The sequence below is a fragment of the Podarcis filfolensis genome (assembly GCF_964270895.1).
Source record: "Podarcis filfolensis genome assembly, chromosome: 12".
In the NCBI taxonomy this organism is placed as follows: Eukaryota; Metazoa; Chordata; class Lepidosauria; order Squamata; family Lacertidae; genus Podarcis; species Podarcis filfolensis.
The window spans coordinates 11,408,287-11,434,637 of record NC_139614.1 but is presented as its reverse complement, the minus strand read 5'-3'; the positions used below and the strand labels follow the sequence as shown (position 1 = coordinate 11,434,637).

At 43.6% G+C, this 26,351-nt stretch overlaps 2 protein-coding genes and 1 long non-coding RNA gene across 4 annotated transcripts in view; 1 reads left to right on the top strand and 2 right to left on the bottom strand.

Moving 5' to 3' along the window:
* Positions 1–189: 189 nt before the first annotated feature.
* Positions 190–14,457, bottom strand: TMEM42 (transmembrane protein 42). 2 transcript variants are annotated; one of them, XM_083578370.1, is made up of 5 exons: positions 14,260–14,457; positions 7,964–8,110; positions 5,908–6,181; positions 2,919–3,412; positions 190–313 (listed from the first exon to the last, which is right to left on the bottom strand). In XM_083578370.1, the coding sequence occupies exons 1-3, from the start codon at positions 14,416–14,418 to the stop codon at positions 6,044–6,046; spliced, it is 444 nt and encodes a 147-aa protein (XP_083434496.1). In that variant the 5' UTR covers positions 14,419–14,457; the 3' UTR covers positions 190–313; positions 2,919–3,412; positions 5,908–6,043. The 2 variants fall into 2 exon arrangements, with proteins under 2 accessions (XP_083434496.1, XP_083434497.1); XM_083578371.1 differs by lacking the exon at positions 190–313 and having other exon boundaries at positions 2,934–3,187.
* LOC310745592 lies at positions 3,404–5,738 on the top strand. Its single transcript, XR_014540198.1, has 2 exons — positions 3,404–5,036; positions 5,281–5,738. It is a non-coding gene; the product is annotated as an uncharacterized lncRNA (long non-coding RNA).
* A 1,940-nt stretch (positions 14,458–16,397) lies between the features above and the next one.
* Positions 16,398–26,351, bottom strand: part of KIF15 (kinesin family member 15) — a 39,783-nt gene continuing 29,829 nt past the window's right edge. The window contains exons 28-35 of the mRNA XM_083577624.1: positions 25,827–25,931; positions 25,312–25,467; positions 24,918–25,027; positions 23,146–23,218; positions 21,215–21,252; positions 18,138–18,303; positions 17,466–17,597; positions 16,398–17,187 (exon numbers count right to left, since the gene is read on the bottom strand). Coding sequence (XP_083433750.1) covers positions 17,116–17,187; positions 17,466–17,597; positions 18,138–18,303; positions 21,215–21,252; positions 23,146–23,218; positions 24,918–25,027; positions 25,312–25,467; positions 25,827–25,931 — 852 coding nt within the window. The 3' untranslated portion in view covers positions 16,398–17,115. The remainder of the gene's footprint in view (positions 17,188–17,465; positions 17,598–18,137; positions 18,304–21,214; positions 21,253–23,145; positions 23,219–24,917; positions 25,028–25,311; positions 25,468–25,826; positions 25,932–26,351) is intronic.

The following is a 26,351-nucleotide window of genomic DNA, read 5'->3' as shown; positions in this document are numbered from 1 at the left end:
TTGGTTCAGGTGACGCCTGAGGCAAAGGATCCGGTGCAGACTGAGACTCCTCTGGTTCAGAGTCCAAGCCCGAGTCCCAGGCCATCACAACAGGCTGTGAATTTCAGGTCATCCTAAAACAATGGGAATTTCACTGGGTAGCAATTGTGAGGATGCCACTACTGTACAAAGGTTTATTTTTGCAAGTCCTGTAAGTCATGGCTTCACTTGGAGGGAACTCATATTTGGGAACCTGCAGAGACTATGGTCTGCCATGCCTAGAAGAATGCATCATCAGCTGGACTTTCTGGTTTATCTTTCACGCAAGAATACACTGCCAGAAAAAGAGAGAGGGGTGATTTTGGGTCTCAGCGGAGAAAAAGGTGCCAGTGTCTCCATCGACTGCATGAGTGCAAGTCAAAAGGCAATGCTAGGTGTTTGTGGCAGCCAAAGGATTAAGGCTTTGTCAACACAAATGCCGTTTTTCAAGAGACCGGTTCTCCATAGACCTAACCTGGGGAGTAAACAGTAAAGACCTGATGAAGAGAGCACAGCAGAGGTTATATTTTCTGAGAATCCTCCGGAAAAACAATCTCTCAAAGGACCTGTTGGTGGCATTTTACCATTGCACTGTTGAGGATTTATTAACTTATGGTCTCTGTGTGTGGTTTGGGAGCTGCACGGTCAGGGAAGAAACAATGCTGTCAAGGGTTGTAAAGACTGCGGAGAGAATAACTGGCTGCACGCTTCCTGCCTTTCGCCTCCCAAGGGCTGGCAGGCTAAGGATGCATTCAGAGAAATAATTTAATTTTTTAATTTATAAGACAATTTATAAACCAGCGACACATAAAACAGTATCATGGTGGAGGGTGAAAATATCAGAAAGCCACAAAACCCTGAACAGATCACCAACACTGATTCAAATAAATTGTCAATACTATCCTTTATCAAAATGGATTTTTGGGTAGTTTACAAGCTAAATGCAGCCTTATAGTATCTTCTCCTTTTCCATTAAAATGCTGGCATTCCTAAACAGCAAATTTTATTCATTTATTTTATCTCAGCAAATCTCTGTTTCACTTTCCCATCAAATAAATGCCCAAGGCTTTTAACAATATAAGTATCAGTGGTTTGGCAACGTATGAGAATTGCTTATAATGGCCAAAATATCTATGGAAATATTTCAGGAAGAAATGGTTCTAATGGCCGATATATGCTGACTCTAAAACGACGATGCCCTGTTAAGCTGTCTCCTGTGTGATTTTTCATGCACAACCTGTTACACTTTCAACAAATTTGATCTCTAGTGACTCTGAAGAGAGAATATTTGATGGTTACACTTGCAATGGGTACAATGTGATGTTTGACAATGTATTCTGCTCTCTCCTGTAATGGAAAAGTCTTCAAACTAATACATTAATTACCCCCCATGATGTTTTAGAAAACAAAAAACCAGCAGCAGCGTTGTATTTTCAAACAATACATTTGTGTTTTTCTTCCCACAGAGTTAGCAGGCCAAATAAAAATATGTGTCTCTTCATTTATCTCTCTCTCTCCATGCTGTCAAAATCTTGCCAACAATTCTTTCATCATCTATATTCTTCCAAGACAAGCAAAAGCCTGACTAGCTTTGTGAGAGAATCAGGAACTGAAAAGGAGGTCTCTTTGTCACCCAAGGAAGGTGACAAATGACACAAGTCCAACTCCCTACTTTGCTTTTTGTAGGTCACCTTTAAGCTTTTGTCAGAGATGGAGGAGTCTTGCCAACCGCAACAAGCCCGGGAGCTCTTACTGGTAAGGCTTCTAGCTGTGGGACTGGCACAGAAAGGAACTTGGTTGAAAAACGATGTTCCAATTTGCTGAGATTGCCCAAACGTATTTAAAATGTCAAATAACAGAGGGGCTGCCAAGCTGTAAATGGCTCGATTGGAGTGATAGAGCAACAGAGACTCTTCTCCAAAATCACTTAAGCAACTGTGTTACTTAACCTTTCTTATATTCTTACATTCGCAGCTCAAACACATTTATTTGAAAGGAAGCTCCACCGGTTTCAGCGGAATTTACTTTTTGATCAATTTGCAAGCAGAAAAAGAAAAGAGGAAGCAGACAAGTAGCAAACAGGCCATAGCTCAATTGAGAACAAGTCAGGGTGCCAGGCTGTCAAGCTAGTTAGCAGGAAAGACTGATGTGGTGTGGGTGGCGCTGTGGTCTAAACCACTGAGCCTCTTGGGCTTGCCGATCAGAAGGTTGGCAGTTCGAATCCCTGCGACGGAGTGAGCTCCTGCTGCTCTGTCCCAGCTGCTTCCAACCTAGAAGTTCGAAAGCACACCAGTGCAAGTAGATAAATAGGTACCACTGTGGTGGGAAGGTAAACAGCATTTCCGTGAGCTCTGGTTTCCATCACGGTGTTCCATTGTGCCAGAAGCAATTTAGTCATACTGGTCACATGACCCAGAGAGCTGTCTGTGGACAAACGCCAGCTCCCTCGGCCTGAAAGCAAAATGAGCGCCGCAACCCCATAGTCGCCTTTTAACTGGGGTCCTTTACCCTTTTTAAGTTACAATTTGGTCAACCTGAGGGGCTAAGCAGCATAGTCAGTTATTGGCCTCTTGTGCTACCAGACCCTGGTGAATTGGTACTTTTGATCCCAACCTGTTGGTGATCTACAGTGATGGGACTTAAAACACATCAGAGATCAGACCAGCCGCTCCTTCCTCGAGTGAGCCACAATTATTTTTGTATTTTCCTTTTCTGTAAACCAGTGTTTCCCAAAGTGGGCGATACCACCCCCTGGGGGACTCTGGAATGATCCTGGGGGGTGGTAGTAGCCTTGGGTACAATTGGGGGGTGTTAAGTAAAAATAAGGGGTGTGTATGGAAGCATAAAGAAGAATTTTTTGAAGATTCACAGCATTTCACCTGTTGTGTAATGACGCTTACCAATGTAACACAGAGTTGAAGTCGCAGCGATTACTTTATTTTCCAAACAAACACACAAAATGCAAGTTATAACCGATCTGTGGTCAAGTCCGTCGACAGCATCTTTCCTTCCTATGTTGTAGGATGTAGGTAGAAATATAGATACATAAAAAGAATGCCAATTTGTCACTGCATCTTTGTTCGCTTAAAGAAGAGAGATTTGCAGGGGTGCGCTGGGTAATTATTTTTTTTTCCTGACAAAGGTGCGACAGACCCTGATGTGGTGTGTTCTATGGAAGAACAGAACAGAAACAAGAAAGTCTTATGAACAGGCAAACAGTGGTGTCACAGAAAATTAGGTGCTTTTGAGTTCCCTGTGCTTTGAGATCTTTTTGCTTTGCGATACGTGTGCTTTCCTTTTAGATTCCTTAAGATTCTGGCCTAAACCACACTTCCTTGTTGTGTTTGTTCTTCACCATTTGCATGAAATGAAGACCATGTTTCCCACACCTGGTCTACCACAAACCCTAAGGTTGTCACATACTCTTTCCATTTCACAGATGGGCAAATGGGCATTACGGTTGGTGGTTAGCTCAGTGACTCTGGCTGAATTTGGGTTCAAATTCAGCCTTATCAGGGTCTGATTACATTTGAACAAGTGAAGGTTTGGGGCTGAGAAGACAGAAAAGGTGGGCTAACAGTTGCTATGGGATTATACCAAGCAATGTTCCCAGAAGAATCAATCCATGTGTTTTCAAGTCTGGCTCTGTCATTTAAAGTCTATTACGTACAGTTAAACTGGAATAGATAAAAGAAAGATTAGGTGTAAAATACACACACAATCTGTGAAGTGGGAGAGGCAAGCAAATGTAGAATTAGTGTGAACAGGCGTGTGTCCATCTGAACTTTTTCTATTGTTTATTACCGTAGATCATGACATGAGTAAAGGCTGGCATAACTTAATATGAGTAAAGATCCCCATTATGAACTTTTCTTGAACCTGGTCCTATCTCAAACCTGTCCTGGAAGGCATCAAGGAGACATATTGAGCTCCTAACACTTTTGTGTCAAGTTCAGCACATACAATCTAGTTACCAGCCAAATTTAATCAACACCTCCTGTAAAAGAATGGTTCCCACCTAGATAAATAGCAAGATAAGTTTAAGACAGTAAACAAACAAGGATAACCAGTTTAGTCATTTAGCTCACTAGGATTATATTCTTTCAACTTTTAATTAAGCAGAATAAGCAAAACGGGAAACAGGCAGGAAACTCTAGGAGGAGACAACAGAGCGATAGAAATATTGAAATTAGAAGAATTGCTCATCTAAAAGCCCCACTTCCTTCGCCATTAGAATGCACTGGTTCAGAACAGTATTTCAACCCTGGATTTTCAATGGCATATTAGCTCTCAAAGCTCCAACACTGACCATTTTTCACAAGGACCAGCCAGATTGTGTGCTTCACTACAGACCACGTATACCCTTCCTCAGTGCTATTTTTCTAGAAAAAGAGGTGCTGGAACTCAACATGAACACCTCCCTTGTTCTCTAGGGCCGGAATTGAGTTCTGACAAGTTCTGGCTGAAAAAAGCCCTTCCCTTCCCGCTAGTGGGCTTCTGTGGCAAAATCGTGCCCTCACTTTCTGTCGGCTTCTGGGAATAGTGAGGGATCCCCTTGCTCTTTAGACCAAGGTGTGCAGGATTTGCTGTTTGCTTAAACTGCAATTTTGCTGTCTGAAGCAGTGTTTGTATATTCTGTCACTTTATTTCATCTAATAAACCAGTCTTTCTCTATTTCAGAGGTGCCCAAACTTTTTTCAAAGAGGGCCAGATTTGATGAAGGGAAGGGCCGTGAGGGCCGACCAAAATTGTTAACCTTTTTTTAGGATTGAAGTTGTTGAGGGTTTTTAGGATTTTACCCCTAGGAAATAAACTGCCACAGGGCCCGGATTAGGCCCCCAAAACGGACTTTGGACACGCCTGCTTTATTTCTGTGTGATAACTTCTCATGGGCATAAGATTACAAGTAAACACACATTTGTAACAAACACATGATATAATGCTAGCAGTCAGGGCTTTTCTTGAGCCGGAACTCAGTTCCGGCACCTCTCAGGTGGGCGCCATTGCCATTAGAGCCAGTGTGGTGTAGTGGTTAAGAGCGGTGGACTCATAATCTGGGGAACTGGGTTCGCGTCTCCGCTCCTCCACATGCAGCTGCTGGGTGACTTTGGGCTAGTCACACTTCTTTGAAGTCTCTCAGCCCCACTCATCTCACAGAGTGTTTGTTGTGGGGGAGGAAGGGAAAGGAGAATGTTAGCCGCTTTGAGACTCCTTTGAGTAGTGATAAAGCGAGATATCAAATCCAAACTCTTATTCTAAGAGAACAAAAGAGGTGTTCATGGTGAGCTCCGGCACCTCTTTTTCTAGAAAAATGGCACTGCTAGCCGAAGAGCCTAAGCCTGTGGGTAGTGCATGTATGAATACATGTGAGTGCTCGACACGCATGTTGGTCCAGACACGTGCATTGACTTGGCAGCCTAGCCAAAGAGACCAATGGCATCCCCTTTAGAAACTGTGAAAGAACATTTCCTTCAAGAAGTCTTGGTAGCTCTGGCCACATTTGACGTCTAGCTCTGTGGTTAACTGTCATTTACCAAATGCCCCGAAGTGTTACCTCAGAGGCCAGGGAGACGCCAATGTCTCTCCTCAAAGGCCCTCCTCCTTCATGCTACATTGCACTGACACCATGTCACCATAGTCCAGGGATCAGCAAACTTTTTCAGCAGGGGGCCGGTCCACTGTCCCTCAGACCTTGTGGGGGGCCAGACTATATTTTGGGGGGTGGTGGAAATGAACGAATTCCTATGCCCCACAAATAACCCAGAGATGCATTTTAAATAAAAGGACACATTCTACCCATGTAAAATCATGCTGATTCCCGGACCGTCCACGGGCCAGATTTAGAAGGCGATTGGGCCGCATCCGGCCCCTGGGCCTTAGTTTGCCTACCCATGCCGTAGTCTTTGCAGTACGACGACGACATTGGCTCAAAATCCATCCCAACGAAGAAAGGTGAGAGGTAACAGGCTAGGTAAAGCAAGCCGGGAGGCCTGGGTGATGGTTGTTTTAACCCACAGGTGAGTTTTCATCTCTTCTTTTCCTTCTTTTCTTCTGCTAAGGGTGGTGTCGTGTGGAGCAGCAAAAGTCCGAGAAGGGTTAAGGATATTCCTATCCACCACAACAGGGCATGAGTCTCTCCAAAAAGCAACTTGCCAAGAAAAGCCTGAAAATAGAAATTAGGGGAAGGATTTGCTGAATTGAATTAATTAGAGATTGGAATACAGAAAGGGGAGGTATAAGGAGGTCGGGAAAGTAAGTTTTATGAATATAAGTGTCAGAGCTGCCCGAGGTCCCAGCTCACAAAGGACCAACGCCGCTTCGTTGTTAAGTACGAAAGTCTTTATTGAAGTTCAGTTTCACTTCCACAGCCACAGCGTGCAGCTCTACGTCTCAAAGTCTAGACCGCTGATGCTCCGTCTGAATCTCCTCCCCCCAGACACCAGTTTAAGACTCTAGCCTTGCTCCACCTCTTCCTCTGTTCTTTCCTCCTCTGGTTCCGCCCGTCCGTCGGGGTCTCGACCTTTCTAGCCTCTTCTGACGCTGAGTCCCCTGAGCCTTCCCCCTCCCTCCGGCGGGCTTTAGGAGCTGGTCCCCAATCCGGGTCTCCTGCTGTCCCCCGCGCCTGTACATTTGAACTTGGTGCGCGCGCCCAGCCAGCAACTTTCCTCCTGACCGTTTCACTGCTGCTGTCACTGCTTCCCCCTTCAGGGGGGCTAGCTGCAACTGACCTCCCCTCCGTTCCCCCACTCTCCGATGGAGGCGTGGTCAGCCCTGACTCATCTTCTCTCCCCGCTGGAGGAGACGCTGGTCCTGACACATGTGACTCCTCCCCCCCACTACGCTCTGGTGGGGAAACTGGTCCTGATCCCCCGCTGCTGCTTTGGGGTTCCCCACTGGCTCCTTGTTTCTGGTGCGTCCCCCCTGGCACCCCCTTGCCCTGACCATTGGCGCCCCCTTCTGGGAATCTTCTGATTCGCTGGAGAAGCTCATGGAATCTCTCGGGTCACTGTCATACTCCCCTACGCTTCCCTCGGATTCTTCCCCTTCGCTCTCCAATTCCCCTCTCCCCTGTGCTCCTGCTCCCGAGCCCCTGACAATAAGGGATTGAAATTATACTTGTTGTTGTATGTGTTTTGTATGTATTTTTACTGTTTCTGTTTTTTGTTTTTTCTATTTTATATAAACTTTTAAAACTTTAATAAATATCTTTAAAAAAAAAAAAGAAAAGCCTGAAAAGGAAAGAGAAGAGGGAGACTTCCGCTGAATCAACTGCCGCCCTGGACTCCTTCAGAAGGAAGAGCAGCAGATAGACATAGTAATAATAGCAACATACTTGGCCCATTACCTGGATGTTCCCCATCCCTGGGGTCTGGGCAGCTGAATACAGTGGTACCTTGGGTCTCAAACTTAATCCGTTCCGGAAGTCCGTTCCAAAAGCAAAGCGTTCCAAAACCAAGGCAAGCTTTCCCGTAGAAAGTCATGCAAAATGGATGAATCTGTTCCATACTTTTAAAAATAACCCTTAAAACAGCAATTTAACGTGAATTTTACTACGAGACCATTGATCCATAAAACGAAAGCAATAAACAATGTACTGCAGGTCACTCACTCACTCAATCAATCAATCTGTAGCTGAACTGGGTTCCACACAGTCACAAAAACAACAAAAAAAGAACCACAAAAAAGCAAAATAAATGCCCAAAACAGACAGACCTCTGAGTAACGCTCATAAAAGAAGCGTGGCATTCAAATCGGAAGCGCAACACGTTTGGCTTCTGAAAAATGTTCACAAACTGAAAGAGTTTGCAGTGTCTGGGTTCCAAGTTGTTTGGAAGCAAGGTGTTTGAGAACCAAGGTATCACTGCACGTTGAAATCGGGGGGAAATAGGCGCTTTAATCCCAAAATTTTACGTTGCATTTACGTTTGGACATCACTTGTACTTACGGAAGAGATGAAGTTAGATGCTGTTGAGGTCAAAGTTGCTGTAGCCGAGGAGGAGGAGTATCTTAAGGCTTTGGCAAAGAAAGTCCACATGACTGCGTTGCATGCAAGCACAAGGCCACCGCATCCAACGCGAAGCATCATGGGCAACTGTGGAACAATTGGGGAGGGACATTTTAACCGCACTGCATTTCCCACCCATTTCATGAGATGCGAGATCTGAGGGAATTGCATTGTTAAAACAGGGAGCTCTGCGGAGGCAGAAAACATGTTCTGGATCTGCTGTGCCAATGGCAACAGAGCAATTTCCATTCTTCGTTTTCAATCAATCAAACCTTTATTACGGTCATAGACCAGCATGAGTAGGGTGGGGTACAGTCATTTTGGAAAGCTAAAAAGTATTAAAACAGAAGGTATATAAAAAACACTAAAAGAAACTAAAAGAAGGTTTAGGAGCATTAAACAGATGTGGAAGAGCATAAAAGTTTAGTATATAAAAGACTACAGGTATCACTTTACAGCGCACTCTGATATGAGTATGCATTAAATCTAGTTTGTGGCACAGGTCAATTATTCGGTTTGTATGAAGTTCTTCAGGGGAGGATAGGTAGCCGTGTTGGTCTGCCATAGTCAAAACAAAAAAAATTTTTTCCTTCCAGTAGCAGAAGTGTATCTGAAGAAGTGTGCATGCACACGAAAGCTCATACCAAGAACTAACTTAGTTGGTCTTTAAGGTGCTACTGGAAGGAAATTTTTTTTGTTGTTTTTTCAGGGGAGGAATGAATGAATGAATGAATCTTTATTTGCATCAGCCATCAGCTATAGCAAAAAAACAACAATACTATATACAAAGAATAGAAATAAAAAGTCAATTATATAAAATACATTTTAGGGTTTTGAATCACTAGGCAAATAGTGGACCTTATTCTGATTGCCCCAGCTAAAAACCTTGCAAACTTTGCTGTCACCTGCTCCTCTTGATCTGCCAGGAGAAAAGACACTGTGGCAGTGGTTGGGTGACCCAGAATGGACAATAAAAGAGGGGTGATAATCTCATCCCTCAAGTCTTTATACAGAGAACGAGAGAAATGAAGGAAGGAAGGAAGGAAGGAGAACTGCAGAAGAGGCCAAGAAAATAGTAGTAGTATGTCTTCATACTACTCCATTCTTCATACTACTATCCATTCTGAAGGAACTCAGCCCTGAGTGCTCACTAGAAGGACAGATCCTGAAGTGGAGGCTCCAATACTTTGGACACCTCATGAGAAGAGAAGACTCCCTGGAAAAGACCCTGATGTTGGGAAAGATGGAGGGCACAAGGAGAAGGGGACGACGGAGGACAAGATGGTTGGACAGTGTTCTCGAAGCTACCAGCATGAGTCTGACCAAACTGCGGGAGGCAGTGGAAGACAGAAGTGCCTGGCGTGCTCTGGTCCATGGAGTCACGAAGAGTTGGACATGACTAAATGACTAAACAACAACAACAACATGTCTTCCTCCATACAATTTAGGATCACAGATGCGATGGCTGGAGTTTGGAGGAAAAGAAGGCATATCCTTATGGTCTCTAGGAGCCAGAGCTACAGTCAACTTCTATAGTCTATCCTTCTGGAAGAACAAACTCATAGCTGTGTGTGATGGCATAAATTTCAGAAGTACAATCAGACACTGGTCAACTTTATTCAGATGGTTATGATGCATCTGATGGAGCCTTGTTTTTAACCGCTCATTTGGTCACCACTGGCGACCAGGAATTCCCTCCAGATAAGTGATTGAGCTGGCCGAGCAGGGACAAAGTGCTCTGCCTTGCTAGCTCCATCGGCTTCTGTCCTGTGGAGGAAATGGCTTCACTTCTTCTGCAACAGCTACGGAAACAGGCTTGCTCGGGCAGGGGGAGAATCAGCTGCTTTTTACGCATAAGTGTAAAGAAAGCAAAATGGGTCAGTAGAAACAAGACCACTCTGGTCCCAGTTTAGATCTTTGTTGGTGTATTATATATAATTACCTATGTGCCCCATATTTAGTGAGCTAAAGCCAAGTTCTGATCTAGATTCACTCTGGTTCAGACGCCGCCGATATAAACAACTCAGAGCGGAATACTAAAAGATTATGGATGAGCCTGTCAAGAGTTTTAAATGTGAGGAGAGGATCCTGCATTCTTGAGCAGGATCTTTCTTCCAGTGTTCAGGAAACAGCTTGCGCAATTGAGAAAAAACTGACTAAGCATTTCTCAACTAAATTTAGCATTCCAAGGAACCCTTCTTCAAACAAACTCTGATTGGCAAGTTCCGAAATATTTGCTCTGAGCGAAGTCCGATTGCGCTTGGCAAATAATATTTCTTATTAGCAAATAACTTTTTCAACTTCAGGTGAGATTTGCATGCTTATTGCCCTGTTGCGGGGGACAGAGATATCCATACGCATGCCATACACACACAGAGCAAATTGATTTAAACAGAACCACACACAGAGGCAAAGCAGCTTACACCCTCACGCAGGCCCGAGGAAGCACTGGACACATGTCAAAGGCACTTTCCAGGCAATGCAACTCTTTGTCAACTCTTTATTGACAAAGATAACACAGTCGCTTCTACAGCTACACACCAATCTAGCGACTAGGCAGCTGTTCCCAGATCTGCACTCTGTGGACCAATTGCAGCAACAGGGGACCACTCTCCCTCCACCAGTTTATGTACCTTCCCCTGTTGGGCTGCATGCAAGCAGCCAGAGACTGTGCCTGTGTGGCAACGTCCTCTGCTCATCCCTTTTCAGCCCCCTTCTGGTTCTAGGAAACAGTGGTGCAGAAGAGGGTGGGGAAACACTTCCGTTTGTCCGGCCTGCCTCTCCCTCCAGCTCTGAAGCTTCTCCTGTCTCTGACTCTTGTCTCCCAGCTGGTACAGTTCCCCACAGACCACTGCCCCCCTCTCTCTGGTGTGCTCACTGTCAGCATCCTGCCAGTTCATGACTACACAGCATCTTAGGCTGGCCCAAGACAAAGGAGGACAGGGCTCTGCAGCTTTAATGGGTGTGAGGAAGAGTGGTAGCTTGTCATGCAATTCCCTCTTCCACACTGCTATTTTAAGGTGCAGGATCCCTACTCTGGCCACCGTAATATAAATGCAAACACACAGGGGAATACGATTGTATGTCCACCTTCATGGACGGTCTAAAAGATAGCCTCATTTCCCCTTCTTGAATGGTAATGTGAAGGTGGCCCTGTTTAGGGAAGTTTTTAATGTTGGATGTTTTATCACTTTATTATTATTATTATTATTATTATTATTATTATTATTCTGTTGCGAGCCACCCAGAGTGGCTGGGAAAAATAAATAAAATAATAATAATAATAATAATAATAATAATAATAATAATAATTTATTTATAGCTCACCCATCTGGCTGGGTTTCCCCAGCCACTCTGGGTGGCTCCCAACAAAATATTAAACAGTATAAAACTTCAAACATTAAAAACTTCCCTAAACAGGGCTGCCGTCAGATGTCTTCTAAAAGTCAATAAATTATTATGATTTATAATTATTATGGACTTGTAGCTTGACCCAAACCCTGCTTCAGGCATTTCCCACTGCATCTTTGGGTCCCAAGTGTGTCTGTCAAGGATGAAACTCCACGGGCAAATGACCCTGAAAATCTCTGTGAATATGTACAGGCACATGTGGTTTCTGTTGTTAGTGCAAATCCTGCCTTTGTGGGTCTGCCCTACACAGCAAGAGGCTTACATAAGGCGGACCTGACAGAATACCAGAAGGAAAAGAAATGGGTGCGGGTGGGAGAATCAAGCACGGAATGGGCACAAAGAAATGGTCCTTTGAATAAACAGAGAAGAGAAAGGCGTTGCTTCACCGTGGGGATTAACTGGACTCTGCCACACCTTTGGGTGCCTTCAGTTACCTGGTGGCCACCCAGGCAGGCTTTTGTGTTGTACCTTAAAGATGAATGGGGAAGCAATCTATTTCCCACTGTGTGCCAAGAGAGGAGGGAAAAAGCATCTTCCAGGAGGATCTAAGGACAAACTACATGTTACACAGGAGATCTCTGGCTGGGTCTCCCAATGGGTGCATTTCTAAGGAAATGCAGGCTACAAAACTGTAGTCCTGGGGTATTTCACGCTCTCCCACGTACAGTGGAACCCCTGGTTGTGAACGTGATCCGTGCGGGAGGCACGTTCGCAACCCGCCGCATCTGCGCACGCGTGGGTCATAATTTGGTGCTTCTGCGCATGCACAAAGCGCAATTTAGTGCTTCTGCGCATGCGCCGAAACCTGAAAGTAACCTGTTCCGGTACTTCCGGGTTTGGTGCAGCGCGCAACCCAAAATCGCATAACCAGAAGCGTCTGTAACCCGAGGAACCACTGTATTGATTTTCTGATTTGCCCTCCTCCACACTTACTGTTTGCCCCATAATTTTAGCTATGATTTTTTTAAGAACAGCATTTATACCCTCTGAGAAGCTGAAAGCAGATTGATGCTTCCTTGTCCTCCAACTACAGGGCAAACATACTGAAGAGGAGGGCAATTCTGTGCCGGAAGGAAAGAATGAAGAAGTTGGTGGCCCACGGTGGCTGCATTTCATCTATTTACTTTTTAAAGAAAAGATCAGGAGATCCACCCAACTTTACTTTGATCCTTAAATTTACCTTTGCAGGTAAGCTGCACTGTGGGAGCTAGAGTCCCGTGAAAAGCTCAGGGTAATGCAGCCCAAACTGTAGCTCCTCCAGCACCACAACCATCAGAAAGCTGGCTGGCTGGCTGGGGAGAAGCCACAGAATGGGGGCCTCACAATCCTCAGGTTTCTTATGACATCTGCAAAAAAAAGGGGGAATACCATGTCCCACAAGCTGCAGCACTTGTGCACTCTGTATTTGGACGCCCTTAGCAGAAGACTTAGCAGAAGGTCCGTATAGTAAAAGCTATGGTTTTCCCAGTAGTGATGTATGGAAGTGAGAGCTGGACCATAAAGAAGGCTGATCGCCAAAGAATGGATGCTTTTGAATTATGGTGCTGGAGGAGACTCTTGAGAGTCCCATGGACTGCAAGAAGATCAAACCTATCCATTCTTAAGGAAATCAGCCCTGAGTGCTCACTGGAAGGACAGATCCTGAAGCGGAGGCTCCATTACTTTGGCCACCTCATGAGAAGAGAAGACTCCCTGGAAAAGACCCTGATGTTGGGAAAGATGGAGGGCACAAGGAGAAGGGGACGACAGAGGATGAGAAGGTTGGACAGTGTTCTTGAAGCCAGCAGCATGAGTTTGACCAAACTACGGGAGGCAGTGGAAGACAGGAGTGCCTGGGGTGCTCTGGTCCATGGGATCACGAAAAGTCGGACATGACTAAACGACTAAACAACAACAAAGCAGAAGACACTACGGTTCTTATTTCTGAAAGCTGGAGATGACTTGACCAGTGGCAGACTTTGGTAATATGGTGCCCTGAGCAAAGACCTTCGCCACTCCCCCTAGATATTTCTTATTTTCACAATAGTTCCTTTTGGTAACAGTTCCTTTTTAAATGGATCTTCTCGATATTATTATTATTATTCTGTGCCCTGTCAGAAAGGTGCCCTATGCGGGGGAACCACCCACAGCTCCCTAAATTCGGGGCTGACTTTACAGCAAGGTTCCCCATCTCTGATCAAATTGCAATCCTACAAGAACCTCAGTATTACGATTATTCACCATATTGCAGTTGGAGAGCGAGAACTCGAGAGCCACCTCATGGCAAAAGGGAGATTCGCACATGAGATTTCCCAACGCACAGCTCATTCTCTGAATCTCCAATGTGATGCTTTTGTTGTTTCACTGAAAAGCCATGACTCCCCTCTGCCTTAGAAAATTGCCTCCCGGCCGGAAATTTAATTCCTAAGACACCCCAAACCCCAGACAAGACTGGCAATTCTGGCGCGCGCAAAGCAACGTGTTTATAAAGACGTCTCCAAAACTTTGCACAAACAGGGACCATCGGGGCGCTTGCCGAGTTTCTTTTAAATCTCTGCTTTCCCCTATGTAAAACCGTGTGTGTGTGTATATATATATCCTTGATCCAGGATACGGATCAAGCCCAGAGACACTAAAAGCACAGCGTAGGATGAGACGCACGGATGAAAACTGATGCGCTTTCGGAGGGTCGCTTGGAGAGGCTTCCCAGCTGTTTTTGCGCGCGTCGCTGCATCCATTAATTTCCCCCCCGGGACAAACGGGTCACAAATCCCTCCCCACCTGCCCAAACGTAGCGCTGCTGCGCCCGATCCTGCCCTCGGGAAGGAGCAGAGGCCGCGTCTTACCCAGGAGCAGGCGCCAGAGGCCGCCTCCTCGCCTCCGACGACCGCGGCGCAGGCTCCCCGCAGGTAATCCGCCCCCAGGGCCAGCTTTGCGGAGCAGGCGGCCAGCGCCCCCAACAGACCGGCCCCAGCGGCGAAGGCAGCCCCCCAGCCGGCTGGCATGGCGACTCCGACGCGCCAAACACACGTGCGCAAGGGGACGCCCACCACGTGGCTCCCAAACACGCTCTTCCGGGTAGGGTCAGCTCACGTGACAGCCCTGCTCCGCCCTCTTTTAAAAAGTGGCAGCGATCGTAGACAGAGTGTATTTAGTTTTATTATATTTCTGTACCACTTTATTTTTAAGGGGGAAAAAAATCCCTTTAAAAAATGCCCAACATGCGCAGAGGGAGGGAGAAGGTGGAAGATATATATATATACTGAGGAGAAACAAGGGGGAGGGCAGAGAACACACGCCCAAAAAATAATAATGGAAAAGGTGCCCAGGTAAAAAACTCCACCCACTAAGCAGGAACAGTACTAGCTACCAACTAGTAGTAAGGAAGTTGAAAAGAGGGGGGAATTCATTATTTTAGAAACAAGTTATAAGAGCGGATAGCTATGCAAATGGCTTAAAAATAACAGAGGGATGAGAAGAGGATTGAAAAAGAGCCATGAAGCAGCTACATCAGGAAGATTTGGACATGTGTATAAGAATTTTAAGGTCAAAGTGGGAAACCTCCCCATTGTCTCTTTCCTCACAAATCCTGTCTTAAGGGCACATTCAAGATGTTATGTACTGAGTTGAATAGGATCCAAACTGCAGCAGTCTGATTGGTCCTAGAACAATAGGATCCAAAAGGCAGCAGTCTGATTGGTCCAAGAACAATAGGATCCAAAAGGCAGCAGTCTGATTGGTCCTAGAACAATAGGATTCAGAATGCAGCAGTCTGATTGGTCCTAGAACAATGCAGCAGTATGATTGGTTGGCAGGAACCACCCAATCATGCTCCAGATAGAAGTGAATCCACAACCTGATTGGCTTACAGTAGAATTCCGGAATTAGCCAATCATGTGCAGCCCATTGTGTAAATAATGTATATAAAGCAGATACTTTGAGGGGACATTCATTCACTCCTCCTCACCACTATGAGCTGAATAAAGAGCATGAAATCACTTTGCGACTCTGAGTATATTTCACAAGATATGAACAGGGTGTGAGCCTGACTTAGATTCAGGAATTAAGTAGTTATAATGACAAAAGGGGATGCTGGTGTCGCTGTGGGTTAAACCAGAGCCTAAGGCTTGGTTGGCAGTTCGAATCCCCATGAAGGGGTGAGCTCCCGTTGCTCGGTCCCTGCTCCTGCCAACCTAGCAGTTCGAAAGCACATCAAAGTGCAAGCCGATAAATAGGTACCGCTCTGGCGGGAAGGTAAACAGTGTTTCCGTGAGCTGCTCTGGTTCGCCAGAAGCGGCTTAGTCATACTGGCCACATGACCCGGAAGCTGTACGCTGGCTCCCTCGGCCAATAAAGCGAGATGAGCGCCACAACCCCAGAATCGTCCGCGACTGGACTTAACGGTCAGGAGTCCCTTTACCTTTAATAACAAAAGAGTGGCCAAAACCCAGATAATGCAATCAGGTAACTTGCCAGACAGGAGATAAACAATGCACTCAGATTTCTGTTGTTCTCCGCCTTTTCTGTGATGTAGGTATGACGTTTCTGGGGGTGGTCTTGGACTCCAGGGCAAGCAATTTTAAATGTATATATAAGGGCTTGTGCGCCTGTGCTCGAGGTCTCTTCCCCCCCCCCCCTTGTGTGGGGAATACCCTGTTGCAACAGCTTTAATAAATATCAGGCTTACTAGCTGCCTTGCTTCTCAATATTCTCTGGTTGGCCTCTGTTATTTTCTCCTACCGATAGAGAACTTAAATAGAGGACTCTATATGGGCTCTTGGGTACCCCATAAGGGAAAAAGAGGTTTTTTTTCTTATAACATGTATGCAACAGGAGCGGAAAACCTAATCATTTTTAAAAATGTTTAATTAATTTGGATTTATTTGTTAAAATTTGGAAAACTAGTAAAAATTAAATACAAAAAGAAAAGAAAAGAAAAAGAAACAAGTTATTATCCAGGTCAATTTCTGCAGAGCCAACTTAATTTCACAACATATTTTCGTTTATTGCCTCTGGTGCCCGTGCACCAGTTTTAAATTCTAACGTTCCCAGTCTTCTGTAATAGGCATCCATGAATTTTATTCCGTCTGATTAATAATGTTTGTTGTGATCTTCTAGGATGAGCTGGGTACAGTTGACACATACAACCACTGCTAGTTAGATGGCAATGCTGGCAATTATGTTTAATATTGGTCTTGGACCGTTTACAGGAATGTTTTTATATTATAGGGTGTTTGGCTAAAAATGACCATTAATTACAAATAAAAAAGCAGTTCACACTGCCTATAGTATCAAATATAAACTTAGTTTTGTTTTACTGAAGAAAGAAAAACCTACTAGTAGAAAAAATAACAATTAAACAATTCATCTAATTTTCCTCACATTCAGTATATACACATTCTGAAAGAAGTGCTAAAGGGATTCATCTAGGAAAGGTAAGGAACTTAAAAATTCATACGAATACAGTACATCAATAAGGAGTCATGGTGATAATCCCAGCACCTACAACACAAGACTGAATTAGCACCATGGCTTGGTAAGAAAGGAGAATTTCACTGAGGCAGAAGATCTACCTGCAGCAAGAAGGCTTTACTCAGAATTTGCAACATAATTCGCAGCAACCCTGATTGAGACGTTTCGCTAGGAAGGATGAAGCCCAGTCGCATGTCTTTGTGAATAGAATTAAAACTCTTGGTGCCGTTTCAGGATGGATCTTGATCAAATTCACTCTTTCTTTTCAAAAAAGCGTTTTCAACACGAAGCGCTTGAACTGTCTGCAAAAGAGAGAACAACACCCAACGAGAATTGCAAGTGTTAAATGCAGACACCCAGGCATGCTTACATATTTAGAAACTCGGATCTGTGAACCAAGCTACTTGAGTCTGGGCTCAAGAAACTAGAAGGAAGAGCTCCTATCTCAAAGTATGAACCCCAGAGAATGTTGTTTGGAAAGGCCGAAAATTAGATCTATTAAGTGTACAAAAGTATTTTCTTCATCAAGTATTTGTTCCAGCTCCCATCGGAAGCTAAATTGATTCTCATCTCATTTTACCTCCATCAGTTTAGCATTATCTTTCTTCAACTTCACAAGGTACTGGATCTTCTGATTTAAATTCTGGTGACCAACCAACTTCCCGTTCTCTTCTGCAAGATACTCAATCTGCTTCCTTAGCGAGCACATCTCCTGTATTTCAAGAGAAGCACCAGAGCAATAGTGAATGTAGCTTAAAGGCAAAGAATACAACCCAGGGGTCAGAAAACTTTTTCAGCTGGGGCTGGTTCACTGTCCATCAGAGCTTGTGGGGGGCTGGACTATATTTTGGAGGGGAAAAAACGAACAAATTCCTATGTCCCACAAATAACCCAGAGATGCATTTTAAATAAAAGGACACATTCTACTCATGTAAAAACACGCTGATTCCTGGACCGTCCGCAGGCCAGATTTAGAAGGCGATTGGGCCAGATCCGGCCCCCAGGCCTTAGTTTGCCTACCCATGAGCTATATCTTTAATGCTTTCTTGAAAGCAAGGATAGCTATATTGTGGTCCTTCTCCAGATTTTGCTGGACTGCAAATCTCATCATCCCCTGACCATTTGATCACGATTCCAGGGGTCATGGACTTAGACAACCCCCGCATTTAAGCCTACTTGAAAATCTCTCACACGTGGTACAGAATTCCTCTATTTTTGTTCAAACTCACAACCCAACTCACAGCAAACAAACCTTTTCAGTTTTTGCCCTCTCTTCGTAGGTTTCCTCCAGTTTTGATCTCATTTCTTCTTTCTCAGTGAAGGCCTTAAACTCCAAAGCTCTTGTCCGTTCCACCTCTTGAAGCATTCCCTGAAAAGCAGCCTCCTTGTTTCTAAGCTCCCTCCTGGCTTCTTCTAACCTGTCAAAAGTGATTTACACAGAGACATTGTGAATCTGACTGCCACTCTTAAGAAGTTTATTCACCACTATTCTGCAGCAGGAGTTTCCAACTTTTCTTTTTCCAAATGCGGAATTTTACACTTTTAAAATATAGTGGAAATTTATCACTAGCTAGAACTTAATTGCCTGATCTTCCAGTATTTGCTACTTGGAAGTAAACCTTAGATGTTTTACTTCATATCCTGAACTCTCACCCTCGTTTGGGTCATGGGAGTGCGGGGAGGAAAGCACAACTCTTTTATTTGAGAATAATTTGGTGAACTGACACACTATTAGCTCAATTGGTTAGAATGTGGTAACGCCAAGGTTGCAGGTTCAATCCATGCATTTTCCTGCATTGCGGGGGGTTGGACTAGATGATCCTTAGGTTCCCTTCCCACTCTACAAGTCTATGATTCTAATCCCTTCATCTGTCCTCATGATCACTAAGGTAATTCTACCACATCACACTGTAGCTTTACAGACCAAGGATGAGTTTTACCACACATTTGTTCACACAATAGATAAAAGTAAAAGGGTGGATTTTCTCCTCTTTCAAAGTAATATCACGGAAGCATGTAGATTCTCAATTATTCTGAATCACTTCTCTGCTCTTTAGGGAAAAGATCTGTGTGATCACTGGAACATTTCCGACAGGGCTGGAGAATCAACGGCCAAGGGGGTCAAACTGGACCATTGCTTCATTTTATCCAGCCTCAGATACCCTTGAAAAGTGTGGATCAGGTGTTACGTCAGCTGACCTGATCTGTACCTTCAAAGCTCACTTCAGGTGAGGAGGAATGCCATTGAAAAGCAGTCAGCACTTTCAAAGCTTTCCGCAGGTACTGTGTGTGTGTGTGTGTGTGTGTGTGTGTGTGTGTGAGAGAGAGAGAGAGAGAGAGAGAGAGAGAGAGAGAGTGAGAGTCACGGGGCCCTGATAGGAAAAAAAAAAATGTTTCCCACCCAGGTTTAAGATGTTGCTTTAAAAAACCCCAAAACCCTCTTGTGAGAGCTTTGGACGATACTCAATTTCACTGGGTCTGCTCCAAGATTAATGCTGGGTTATCACCCTTAATGTATGTATAAATAATGCACTGCTTTTTTACAGTCATTTTATTGCTGTCATAAGTTGTACAGAACATTTTTGGAAAACAAATTATAAATAATAAAAAAACAAGAGGGAATACAGCTTATGATTTATTTAGGCCAAACTGGCGTTATAGTTTCAGCATTTTTTCTTCCTGCTCAAAGAAGCAAGAGCAGTGCTATGCGAAGGTGTTCTAAGAAAACGAAAAAGATTGGCAAGCTATGCAAGATAAAATCTCAATTCGTATGACAAAAGGTGTAGCAGAATTATCATTACCAATCGCGGAATAAGGACACAATCCAGCCAGGGTTATTTTACACACCGCCGATCCCTGCGAGTGATTGTGTTCTTAAAATTAGGACAGCAAAAAAACCCAGTGTCATTATTTCACTGGTCACCCCAGGCGCATTAGAAACTTTCACTTTGATTGGAACTTACACCAGAGACAGAAAAAAGTCAGTACCTTCGATAGGGTTTTGCGCTGTGTCCTAAATCAGACAATGATGTTTAGTTGCATACTTAGTAGCAACTTTCACTGAGATTACAATCCTGTCCTATCTTAGTTTCAGGCAAGTCCCACTGAGCTCAGGGAGACTTATTTCTGAATAAACATGTGTAGAATTGGATTGCATGTCCCCCATATTCTGCTGGGAGAAGAAACCACATAGGTTTTATAAACTAATGCAAGTATAACAATATTTAAACTTTGGAGAACACCAAGGTGCTTAGGTCAATAGGCAGATGATTTGTAGAAGCACATTATTTGTACCTCTGTATGGCTTTCATTAAACATTGATTGACTAGACTAAAAAAATTGCAACACACGTTGATTTAAGTTTTAATTAGAAGCTTCCTTTGCTGTTGATGTTGACAATGCTGGAAAGAGGAAAGGGGTAGAACAGCATGTTCCATGTCCAAGAAAAATGTTTGAAATCAGAATCGGGCCCTCAAATAGAGAAGACTGCACCGACAGAAAATAATGCAGGCATCTTGATAATTGCCTGTTGTGATGATCTACTATTGCATTACTTTACAGCTATGTTATTTTCACTTCAACTTTTCTTAACAATGGTACTCCAATTATTCTACCTGCCCCTCCATCTCAAAACTGATGCCATAAATTCCTTTGTTTGCCAGAAATAATTTCTGGAAATAGCTAACAGCTCCAGGATTTTTTTGTCAGTTTCTCATATCAGTTATGAAACTGATTTGAGACTTCTTATGCATAAAACCCTAATAATTGCAACTGACCAATAAGTATACTGTTTTTGCCACGTAGGCTATCATTTATAGTGTTGTAATCCAGGGAATTTTCAACATAAGCATTAAGGTATGAATTATAACAATGTCTGCTAACTGCCAGAAAGACTTGCCTCCATCATTTATTGTGAGAACCTTTTGAAAGCTGCTTTGAGAGCTATAATGCAGGATATAAACATTATAAATCAATCAGTTTAAAATGCATTTCCTTCCTTGTAATCTGGTTCTACAGTACTCAGGTTTAACTTGCACATAATCTTTGGTTCCAAACCAGCTTCATGTGATTTAAATTTGTAAAAAGTACTTAATTAGAAAGCAGTCTTGTGGCAAATATGCAAGTTTTCTGCTGCCATCTGCTGGCTAAAAGCAAGGAAGAAATTGATGTTTCAGAAAGCCAAGTCACTCCATTTGGAACCCTTGTTTTCTTAATCTTAAAAAAGTGAGTATTTCATGCTATGCATACTTAGCTTAGCTGTGTAAGTGAATGGTTAATATCTGTGCAAATGGTTAATGTTTTTAATCAATTCAGAAACTGTCAGCTTACTCTGATGTAACTTTCAGTGTTTCTTCCAGCGCTTTACTCTGGAAAAAAAAGAAAAGAAATAAAATAGAACTGTGCTTAACTGCAGTATTTAAAAGTTATAGCAGCAATGATACATTATTCAGCAACAGTCAAGTAATCTGAAATTGGCAATGACCAATTTATGCAAGTCTATGCACAAAATACATGTGACTTTTAAAATGGCCCTAAATGAGCCCAGAAAGGGCAAAAGGGGCACGAGAACAGTGGTTAGCAATCCCACAATCCTTTGCAAATGCAATCCCAGGAGCCCTTGCACCAACCGTTGAGGCCTGTGGAGAGCAAGGAGGTTTAGAGGGAGCAATTGTGGAGGAGTTTGGCTTCTGGTAAGTGCTGCTGGTTTTTTAAAGGGTTTCTCAAGGGTTTCCAGAGGTTTAGATGGCGTTCGCAGGCTTTTTCCAATGGTGTTTCAAATGTACAGTGGTACCTCAGGTTACATACGCTTCAGGTTACAGACGCTTCAGGTTACAGACTCTGCTAACCCAAAAATAGTACCTTGGGTTATGAACTTTGCTTCAGGATGAGAACAGAAATTGTGCTCCGGCGGCGCGGTGGCAGCAGGAGGTCCCATTAGCTAAAGTGGTGCTTCAGGTTAAGAACAGTTTCAAGTTAAGAACAGACCCCCGGAACGAATCAAGTACTTAACCTGAGGTACCACTGTATGTGATTTCACTTAAAAACACTGCGTCTTGGAACGTAACTCCCATGTAAATGTTGAATGGTCACTTTAAAATGTGAAGGTTCATTGTTGCTTCACAAGTTGTATATGTCTTTAAGGGCCAGGGCCAAGGCAGATAACGAGACCCAGTCTTACAGCTGTGAAACACAGCAGGTGCTGCTGAGTTGTGTTAATCAAGCTGTGTCAGCAATTGGGTATAGTACAGGGGTCTGCAACCTTTAAGACAAAAAGAGCCACTTGGACCCGTTTCCGAAGGAAAAAAAACTGGGAGCCGCAAAACCATTGCGACATTTAAAACAAATATAACACTGCATATATTGTTTCTTACCTTAATGTCCGATCTGACAGCGGGCGGGAAGGTGACGTTGGGACGGTGCGTGACTAACACACGCACCACCCCCATGCGACATCACAGCCAGTACAGCGCCCGCCGCAGTGGGGAGTGTCGGGGCGCACAATGCGCCTCCTCCCCTCGCTAGTATCCGCCCCGGAGCAAAGGTGTAAAAGAGCCACATGCGGCTCCGGAGCCGCGGGTTGCAGACCCCTGGTATAGTATATAAGGAGCAGCACCTAGCTCCCTCATTACCCGGGGGGATGGGTTGGTGGTTGGGTCTGGTTTGTTGGTGTATTTAGTGTATAAGGAGTTTTTGTTTTTGTTATTAAAACCTTGTTTAAGTTATTTTTGAGTCCCTTTTTAATGCATGGTCTCCCCAGCAAGCTCTCTGCAGCGCTACTAAACTGCAAATAACCAACAGTAAATGGGGGGTTGCCTGTATCTGTAACTATAGTCACCTATAGAACCTTGTTATATTCTTGAAGAAAAATGCAATTTATCTCCATTTCAGTGCTTGCTGTTAGCTCTGCAACTGTTAAAAGACTTGATGTTGATGGAAAGTACATTGTAAAGATAAGTTTCCATAGTAACAACATTGCTTTTTTAACATATGACTGTGATATATGCATCTACCAGGGATTGTGGTTAAGACAACTCCCCCCCTCCCCGCCCGCAAAGTCGTGGGGGAGCAAGCAGGGAGCTGAATCCAGAGCAATCCATCCGAATTAACTAATTTCTTTTTTTACTTTTTCTGTATAATAAACTTGACTGAAATAACATAATCAAAATAGTCAAAGTTAAACCAATAGTTCAAGTCAAGGACATGAGCAATAACCAAATTCAAAACAAGACAGCCATAATGAAACCAAAAGATGCAAGTACCTTTGCTAGTTTTCCTTCCGCAATTTCCTTATCTCTTTCCCTTCGGTCTTTAATATCTGGATGCTTTGTGCCGCTGTCAAGAAACCCAAGGATGAGAAATAGTTTATTTTGATTTATTTCTTTATAAATAAGAATTCTTGCCCACCGTTTGCAAGGTCCCAGGGCAGATCGCAACGTTACAATCAACGGCAACTTAAAACATGCAAAACAGTATATACAATTATAACAAGTAATTATCAATTACCATTTAAATATCGGGTTTTTAAAAAAGTATTTGGAGCATGTGAAATACAAGATCTTCCAGTATCACTATTCCCCATATTGCAGATGGATTAGGTATGCTATACCACAAAGACAAAGGAATGTAAAAAGGCCAGGAAATTGGTCGTGATCCCACGACACCATGTCTCAACTGCAGCTCCAAAGCATCTGTGGAAACAGAGGAGTGTTGCCAGCTCACCTCCATTTTGGGTCCCTACAGGACCACCTTGGCTCAAGTTTCCATTTAGTCTGCATATGTAAATTGGCAAAATCTAGCAAGCTAGGACAAAATGCTTTTGCAGTTTCCTGCCAGCATTCTATATCAAGATGGGCATAGGAGTGTCTATACATTGGCTTGGGACCTCTTGGAATCACCTCTGCTTAGTCTCCTCAGTTTTCTTATTTAAATAAAGCAACATGTATTGCTTCTCAGTTGTATATGGAGAACCCTGGGTGTTTTAAGTGTCCTTACAAGTAAGCCCACATAGAATCCACACCTCCTTCTCTGTAAGTTCAGGGGAGAAAGACAAAGATAACCATACCCCCATTGTTCCCCAGGAAATTCCAGGACCCAATCTACTCTTTAGTATTGTTTTCAAAGACTGTAACTGGTCTTAGACCTTGAAACTTGGTGTGAGATTCAAGCAAGACTCTGAGATCCAGGAGTGGCCTTGCTGGGAACAGTTCAGTCTGGCTGGCTTTTGAGCTTGGTGCCCAAACTCAAACCTTTAACCCTTAAACTCTAGGTGATTCCTGAAGATGTCTTACTGCAACTTGACTGACTCTGAACTCCTAGCTCTAGCTGGCTTGTTCTGTACTCCTGCACTCAGTAGGTTCTAGCTGTGGTTGAGAATAATCTTTTCCCATCTCCTTTTGCCCTAACTCTATGGTCCACACACTTCTGTGTTTTGGACAGGGCATAAGGAAAGGGGTCAACTGTCCAGCTTCCACCAGTTCAATCTCACCCCCTGCCCTGCAAACACTGACGCCGCCTCCTCCTCCTTATTGTCCCTACCAGTCCTTTTTCTGGGACAGTCTTCAGTGGTTAACCTGCAAATTGCCTCTGTTTTATTTTCAGAAGAAAAGCTCAAATTCTGGAAAAGCTCTCATTTTGTCTCTTTTGTGCCCTCCAGGGCATCTTAGAAGGGCACTGATACCTAGGCCACATTCCTATAATTATGCACGCTATGCTGCTGCATATTTTGAAACATGTGCTGGTTTCTGAGCTAGCTCTACCAGACTGATAGTTGCCTGTTCTCTGGCAGAACAGAACCAGTGCCACAATGGGGAAAGGCCCCAAATTAAAGTGCTTGAGCGATCTACAGCCCCCGCCTTTCATTTGTGCTGCAGAAAGACTTGCTCCCTGAACAGGGGAAAATAGGTACGTTGGGAGGCAAAGTCCAATAACATTTCAAACTATTGGTTCAAATTTTGCAAAACAAAACATGTTCCCTTTAGTTGTTACTGAATAAATGTACACAAGCCATCCTATTATTTGCACTGATTTGTACCTGATCTTTCTTCCTCTCTTCAGTTCTTCAAGCTGGCTCTGCAGATTTCTGTTGCTTTCCATTAATTCCTGCATTTCCAGACGGAGGTTTTCCAATTCACATAACTGAGCCTAAACAAGAGGACAATATGATTCCGTTGATTTGAAATAAGCATTTCATAACAGTTCCAGGTATTCTTGAAGTCCGTACCAAATTTGCATGCTTCACATCAACAAAAAGTCACTAAACTCTCTCCAATCTCTGTTGGCCCAATGGCATGTTTGCTCTCCGCTCCTTTTAAAAATACGCTCCATCAAGATTATTAATATTTTCAAAATGGTAGCACTTTAAGCATGTACACTACAATAGTTCACAAATGATCAGATTCAATGTACAAAGTGCTTGGAGCATTTACCTTTAGTCTTAGAATTTCACTATTTTTAGCATCTCTTTCTTCATTTAATTCGGATACAAGACATTCCAGGGTAATTGCAGAGGCTGTCCTATCTGCTATCTCCTGCTCATGTGTTTCGAACAATCTTGCCAGACTGTTGGGAGGAGTTCGAGGGCTCTGTCAAGGAAACACAAAACCATTTGAACAGTTAAGCAGGAAACTCTTTTAGAATATACCACAAGTTGCTTACGGGACAAATTTATGAAACCTTTATACAGGCATTGCTCAACACAAATTCTCACCGTTTTTTGCAGCCACTTAGTCCAAAGGCTCAAATTACCATTTTATTTGATTGGCAATGAAAAGGGGCACTCACAACAGGGGCAAAAATGAACAGCCTTTTACCTCTAGCACAGCTCTTTGCCTAATTATAGATCAGGACCTCTCTTTTGACAGACAAACTTGCAGGTATACATTTCATGGAAGTAACTGTAGGTAATAATAATAAAAAAATGATTTCCTAAGAACAGTCCTACCTGTGGAAGGGTTGTGACTGCAGAGTCCATAAACTGGTCTATTTGGCGCACTTTAGCTTCATATTCACTTCTCCTGTTTTCCATTTCTCCTGTCCTTTTGTCCAGCTGTAGAAAACGGCAACGGATCAAAATACCGGTATTCAAAGGTCACAAATTGTTGCCTATCTTGACTAACGTAGGCAGCAAACATGGTTCTAGATATTTCTCCTGAGAATCGGGAATATTTCCAAATGTTTCATCCTGCTAGTTTCTAAGTCTACCATGTATTATAAAACAATACACATCTGCAAGGGTCTCGGGGAACACAGGTTACACTTTTATACTGAGGTAGCATGGAAGCATTTCAATCTGGATAACACATCTCCAGCCGCTAATGGGTTTCCTTTGTATCCTTAAGAGTCTGTTGTGACATTTGAACTGATGTATACTCATAGTCTACTTACACTAGTAAGGAACCAATACCAAAAGGGACTGCATTTGGGTTTCTAGCCATAGCTGGTGCAAGCTGCAATGATGGGCTATGGT

What these genes read in the sequence shown, in the direction of transcription:
- TMEM42 (XM_083578370.1), bottom strand. Translation starts at nt 14,418, where the DNA reads ATGCCAGCCGGCTGGGGGGCTGCCTTCGCCGCTGGGGCCGGTCTGTTG. An exon ending in CCTCTGGCGCCTGCTCCTGG is followed by an intron (nt 8,111 to 14,259) that starts GTAAGACGCGGC and finishes ATTGTTCCACAG; the next exon opens with TTGCCCATGATGCTTCGCGT. An exon ending in CATCTAACTTCATCTCTTCC is followed by an intron (nt 6,182 to 7,963) that starts GTAAGTACAAGT and finishes TTCTATTTTCAG; the next exon opens with GCTTTTCTTGGCAAGTTGCT.